The 6,144-nt window shown below is 36.7% G+C and overlaps 1 protein-coding gene across 1 annotated transcript in view; it reads left to right on the top strand.

The window, feature by feature from the left end:
* CMPK1 (cytidine monophosphate (UMP-CMP) kinase 1, cytosolic) overlaps positions 1-5,810 on the top strand; it is a 9,677-nt gene extending 3,867 nt beyond the window's left edge. Inside the window, exons 2-6 of the mRNA XM_009703325.1 lie at positions 1,839-1,985; positions 2,863-3,015; positions 4,534-4,610; positions 4,692-4,788; positions 5,270-5,810. Coding sequence (XP_009701627.1) covers positions 1,839-1,985; positions 2,863-3,015; positions 4,534-4,610; positions 4,692-4,788; positions 5,270-5,311 — 516 coding nt within the window. The 3' untranslated portion in view covers positions 5,312-5,810. The remainder of the gene's footprint in view (positions 1-1,838; positions 1,986-2,862; positions 3,016-4,533; positions 4,611-4,691; positions 4,789-5,269) is intronic.
* Positions 5,811-6,144: the final 334 nt, after the last annotated feature.

Raw genomic sequence — 6,144 nt, 5'->3', positions numbered from 1 at the left:
AGAGTAAGGTTTCTTGCTTATAAGGAAAGATTTGTTCTGGTTTATGGCTTCTGTAGTTCATAGTTACTGTTTAGATTTGCAGTTGAATAGGCGTATCCAAATGCAATGCACATTAAAGCAGGAGTACAGTGAGCTTATGGAGAATATCTGTGGAGCTTTTTCTTCACAGTTATTTACAGCAAAATCTTGCCTTTTTTTTTTGCTAGCTGTGTAGAGTTTTGGAGATTTAGGTAATTATATCCCTTCTTAAATTATGACTATGGCAGAACTAACTTTCCATGCTTTTGTGGGCAAAATTGGAAAGCAACTGAAATGTTTTTAAAGTCACTTAGTGGGTTGTGTAATATTTCTGTTGTACTTATACGTTTTGTGAACTCCCAAGTTCACAGCCTTAAAAAGTATGTTGTCACATTGTTACGCTGCTTGGACACTTTTTTTTTTTAAATTTGCTTTGGATGTTGCTGCAGCCAAGCTGATAACCCTGAAGGCTTTTGCTGTTGCTTTTGTTTTGTATAAAAACTTTAGGATGAGCGTGTATAGGTGTACTCTGTTTTGGATGTATAGCTAGCTTAGGTAATCACCAAGGAGATGTCTTTATTGCCTATTTTTATGGACTATATTTCATCAAGAAGCATAGTACGCTTGGTTAGTTTTCTTGTGGTGTTAAATGAGCTGAGAAAATGATTGGTTTGTGCTCTGAACTTTCCTTTATAGTGATGCATTTCTCTTTGGTAAGAGTGTGTTTGTATGTTTGCAGTAGGTGTCTATTTATGATGGTAAATGCCTGAGAAACTCAAGTGTAATAAATACTTTTCATGGGTGTTTTGCATTAGCAACTGTTTTTCAGATGTAGTTGGAGGTGAAAGAAAAGAGTAATGGTGTTTGGTGTTTTCCTGCATACTGGTGTCGAATGGATAGATTTGGACCTGATCTCTGCTCTCTTTCTGTTTATGGTACATGGCGTGACGTAGGGTGGCACCAGCGTAGCTCTCTACCTTCGTCTGCCACCCCATCGTTAGGAGAAGGCCCAAGTCTCCCCAAGGGCTACCCTCCCAGTTTGTCATCTTCATCCCAGGGAAGGAGGTAGAAGGTGCAGGCGTGCAGGGCTGGGTTTGGAGGAGCGCATGTGTAGGACTGTTTGTGTCGCTGCAGTGTTAGATGCAGAGTTACAAGTGATTTGACCAAGGTAGAGGAATAAGTTGGTGCCAGAACCACAACAGGAACCTAAGGACTTCTGGCTCGTGATGTGCTTAAAACGTTCTTCCAGCTCCAAAGGACCTGGAGTCACCTCGTGTGCTGTTCTTTAAGTAGGTAATTAGACAAAATTAGAAACCTGTTGCGTAAATGTAGTAAGGAAAGGCACTATCTCAACTTTTTCACTTTGTAAATCGAGACTTGATGCAGTAACTGATAACCACTTACAGTTTTTACGTGCTTGAACTGTTAGGATGGGGTATAGTTTGTATCTAATTTGGTGACTGTTAAATGTATCATTGCACAGTGTGACATTTCACGAAGTGCCTTGGGGACTTCGAGATAGCCTTGTTTCCAAACATGACCAAATTACCTTCAAAAACAGTACACGCATCCCTGACCAAAGCTTCATGAGCTTTTTACCCAAGAATCTCACTACTGCTGTGCTTTCTGTGCATACAGAGTATGCTGTGTTGTCAGATTACGCACTGAAGATGGAATAGATCCGTCACTAGCAAGATGCTGTTCCCTATATTTTTCTGTTGTAATGCGAAGATAAATGTGGTTGACACTGTTGACTGATGTTAACTTTGCATGTGTACTAATTCAAGAGAGTCTATGCCTGTTTGTTTTGCACATTTCAGAAATACGGTTACACGCACCTTTCTGCCGGTGACCTCCTTCGAGATGAACGAAAAAGGCCAGGCTCACAGTATGGAGAACTCATTGAGAACTACATTAAGGAGGGAGAAATTGTACCAGTAGAAATAACAATCAGCTTGCTGAAGAGGGTAAGGAAAGGGCTATTTCCTTGCTGGTTCACTCTTTCAGACTAAGCAACAAAGCAGTGGCCGTATTGTGGAAGAATTGCCTTTCCTCTGGTGTGAGTAGTATGAATTCGCAGACACGTAGGTGTGCGTCACATACTGGCCTTCTCTTAGCAATTACTTATGTTTCTTTCTGACTGGTTGGAGGGCAGTAGGTGATGGCCTCTGATACCTAGGGATCAGTGAGAATAGATTATTTTATTTTTTCAGTAGCTCTAGGGAAATCGGTGAAACTCTGTATTTCTTATTTCCCTTAACTAGGTTTTGGACCTCTTGGTCAGCTCAGTCATATTTGACTGGAGAAGTCTTAAAGGCACTGAGTTTCTGTAAGTTTTATCCAAGTAGATAGGCAGGTGAAGGGGAAGAGCACCTGCTAATGTTCCTGTGGAAGGAAAAACTCCAACCTTTATCCTTATTAGATGTCCAGGAAACAACCAGAGTAGCTCCTTTAAGACAGGAAATGTTCCTGTTGCTCCTGGCACTAAATTTATTTGGAGTTTTTCCATTAGAATTAACTCTAAATCAGGGATGTTTTGGCATCTTGTTGTGTAACAGCACTTTTCAGTATGTTGTAGAAAATCAGCTTGGAAGCTGGGATTGTGTGTTAGGAGAAATTTGAGCTTTATGAAATAGCGAATTCAGTTTGAAAGAAGGCTATATTGGTGCATCAGTGAATTAGTTAGCATGCATTGAAGGTGAAACAAAAATACATTTTGTAAATCTGCAATAATCCCAAGATAAATGCTTCTCAATTTACCATGTCAACATTTTGGGGGTAATTTAATAAGTAGATAAATGACTGTATGTACAGCACATCATGAATTAAATTATCTTTTATCAGGCTATGGATCAAACAATGGCTGCCAATTCCCAGAAGAACAAGTTCTTGATTGATGGTTTTCCCAGGAATGAAGATAATCTTCAAGGCTGGAATAAGACTATGGATGGAAAGGCGGATGTTTCTTTTGTTCTCTTTTTTGATTGTGACAATGAGGTAATGAAGTGTATTATTCTGTAACTTACTTGCTTACTGTATTGTGAGAATCATTCAAGGAGAACAATAAAACTCTGTCAGGTAGTGAATGGACTAGTGTAAGATTAGAATGAAAACTTGGTCTGTGAGTTTCAAGGATCTTTTGGCCACTTGTTTTTGTGGATGAAAAACTGCATGTTTTTGAAATAGGAGGCAGCTAATTGCACTTGGTATAATCATGTGCACATAAATTATATTGAAGAAGTACTTCAGGCAATTGCATTATTAAGGAAAATTTATAAAAACTTGAAATACATTATACAAAGTTATTTGGTAAACTTTCAGAAAACATTACACTATTTACTCTGAGTAACTGTTGTTTGGTCCAAAATGAACTTGATAGCAATGTAATTCTAAAGTGCTGGCAGCAGCAGTCTTTATTTTCATAGTTATGAGCTGTACTATAGGATAGCCCATAATCAACGTTTTATTCAGCAAGTCATTAGATTACAAGGGCATTTTGACAGTGATACATTATATTCATTTAACAAATGCCATGATATGCTGTCTTTTAAATATGTCAGTGCCCTTGAGGCATAAAAACTGATATGAGAATCCCAGCACCTTCGCTGACTTTATTCCTTTTACTCTTTTCCCTAACTTTCTGAGAAATTTTGTTACTTTTTTTTTTTACTTAATTGCAATTATTTTTTAATCTCAAAGAACAAGTGAGGGCTTATTTTTTTCTATTAAAAAACTTAAATAAGATTAAATGAATTTTTTCACTTGGTGAGATGTTAATTTTGGGGTTCTAATTTTTTTACTAGATCTAAAAATAGACAACAATGCCTAGGTGATCTGGATTTTTTTTTTACTATGGATGTACTTTGTAGGAAAAATAATTTCTAACCATTGTCCTCTTGCATGAGTAGGATAAATGTATTCAGAAAGTGTACATATGTCAGCATTTCTTACTTTATGTTTCAAAACTTAGTTCACTGGGCAGCTTTTAACAATGGTTAGTTCTTCAGTTTTTACTTGGATTTTGATTTTTAAGTTTTTGTTATAGCAATGTCAAGTAGGAACATTTTAACTTACAATAACTTACTATGTAGCCTTACAAAATTCTTGGGAGAACATACAGTGACTTTCTTTCAGTGCAGGCATATATTAGTAGTCTAATTTGACATGCTGCTTTTCAGAAAGTCTGAACACATCCTTGAGAATGAGACATTTAAAGAAGAAAATTACCTCAAATTGGAGACCCAGTCAAACCACAAAGCTTGATGTTGCTTTTACTTCCACTCATACCAATCCCATTTTAAGAGCCCCTATTTTAATAAACTGATGACGTGTAAATCTATCATCCTTTTTCTCTGGAAGAATCTTAAGTTTCCATTGAATTCTGGTTACGTCCACCAGATCTGGACGGTATTTTGTGTGTCAGGTCTATATAGATTTTCAGGATTTTTTTGTTCCTGCTTCCAAGATAGCACCTTGTGTTCTTGGTTGTGATCATCCTTTTGATGTTTTTTGTAGATATGTATTGGCCGCTGTCTTGAAAGAGGCAAGAGCAGTGGTAGGAGTGATGATAATCGGGAGAGTCTGGAAAAGAGGTACTGTCTTCAAAACTTTTCCGTTCCCTTCTGTTTATATTTTACTATGTAATGCTTTTTTTCCCCTGTGCTTTCTCCTAGAATTCATACATATCTGCAGTCTACTAGGCCTATAATAGATTTGTATGAGAGAATGGGAAAAGTCAGAAAAGTGGATGCCTCTAAATCTGTTGATGAAGTAAGTATATAAGCCAAAAAACCATGGGGATGACAGTGGCAGGGTACATATTTTTGGCATTCTTCTGAGATGTGTGTATGTGTGGTTAGCGTGCTAATTAAGCACTGATGTGTATTACTGAGGCAGGTTGTGGAACTCTCGTTTTGACTCTTGAAGAACTGATTAAGATGTGAATAACTTTAAGAAATCAATTAGTTCTGCTTGAATGTGAGCCCGACTAAACACATTTTCAGTGTTTCTGTATTTAACAGTGTCTTGTCTTTTTCACTTTCCTGAGCTTTTGCTTTTCTGAAGTAGTATTGCTCTTCTGTCTCAGTTTCCCAGAACTGATGCCAATTTCACTACTAAAGAATTGCTGTGAATGTTCTAAGAAAAACCTATGTATTTTTAAAAATACTGTCAATTATTGTGTGTGCTGGTTTAGCTTGAAGTAACTATTTGACTAACACTTCATAAAATTAATATTCTTCTCTCTTTTCAGGTTTTTGAAAACGTTGTACAAATTTTTGACAAAGAAGGCTAATTCCCAGCTTGAAAGTTCATTTAAACTTGTGCTTGAATCTTGCTTGAATAGCTGCTACTGCTGTCCACTCTTTGTAATTGTTTTAAAAGATTTTTAAATTATTTTTCACATATCTAACGGTGATTGGAAAAGCAGTTAATTACAAATGTATCTGGTTTTTAAATAGGAAGTAATTTCTTGTGGCTATAGTACACAAATTTCGGGGTTCTGCATTAGTACAAGTTCAGTTACTCACATGGCAAAATCACAATTAAAACATCTCTGAAGAGACTATTTATTCTGTCACAATTCTGTGCCTATCATGGGCAGCCCTTCTTATTCCTTATTGCCATATCCTTTTTGTTTTTTTGAGGATCAACTAAACAGCAACATCAAGCAACGAGGGACCCATGTGCCCTTGTCTGTTTTTTGAATGCTTGGACCAAATTTAGCAGATATTTTTTTCAGAGTATAACTTTGTTACGAAGTTCTCTGTTATCCCCAGACCTGAATTCAGTAAGTCAAGCTACAGTTAATAAGAGAATCTGTTTTAGCAGTTCTCACAAAACTATTTAATATGCTGTTCAGTGGTAGACATACAAAGTACTTTATGGAAAGCGGTACTTTCTTATGACTCTGGATGTAAACTGTCTTGTAAGTTCTTGAGTACCTGGATGACATGGCCCTGGACTTTACCTTGCCTTCATTTGCAAAAGGTTAAGAGTATAATTTCAAAGTCAAGTCAATATTTCCATGCTCATTTATTTTAAATGATAGTTATTTTCTTAATTACACCATGGTCTTCACAAGATGGCAAACCTCTTGAATAGTGTACAATAAACAAAATCTTCTAA

The sequence above is a fragment of the Cariama cristata genome, unplaced genomic scaffold (assembly GCF_000690535.1).
Source record: "Cariama cristata isolate BGI_N322 unplaced genomic scaffold, ASM69053v1 scaffold27770, whole genome shotgun sequence".
NCBI lineage: Eukaryota > Metazoa > Chordata > Aves > Cariamiformes > Cariamidae > Cariama > Cariama cristata.
This window is presented reverse-complemented; position numbering and strand designations above follow the sequence as displayed.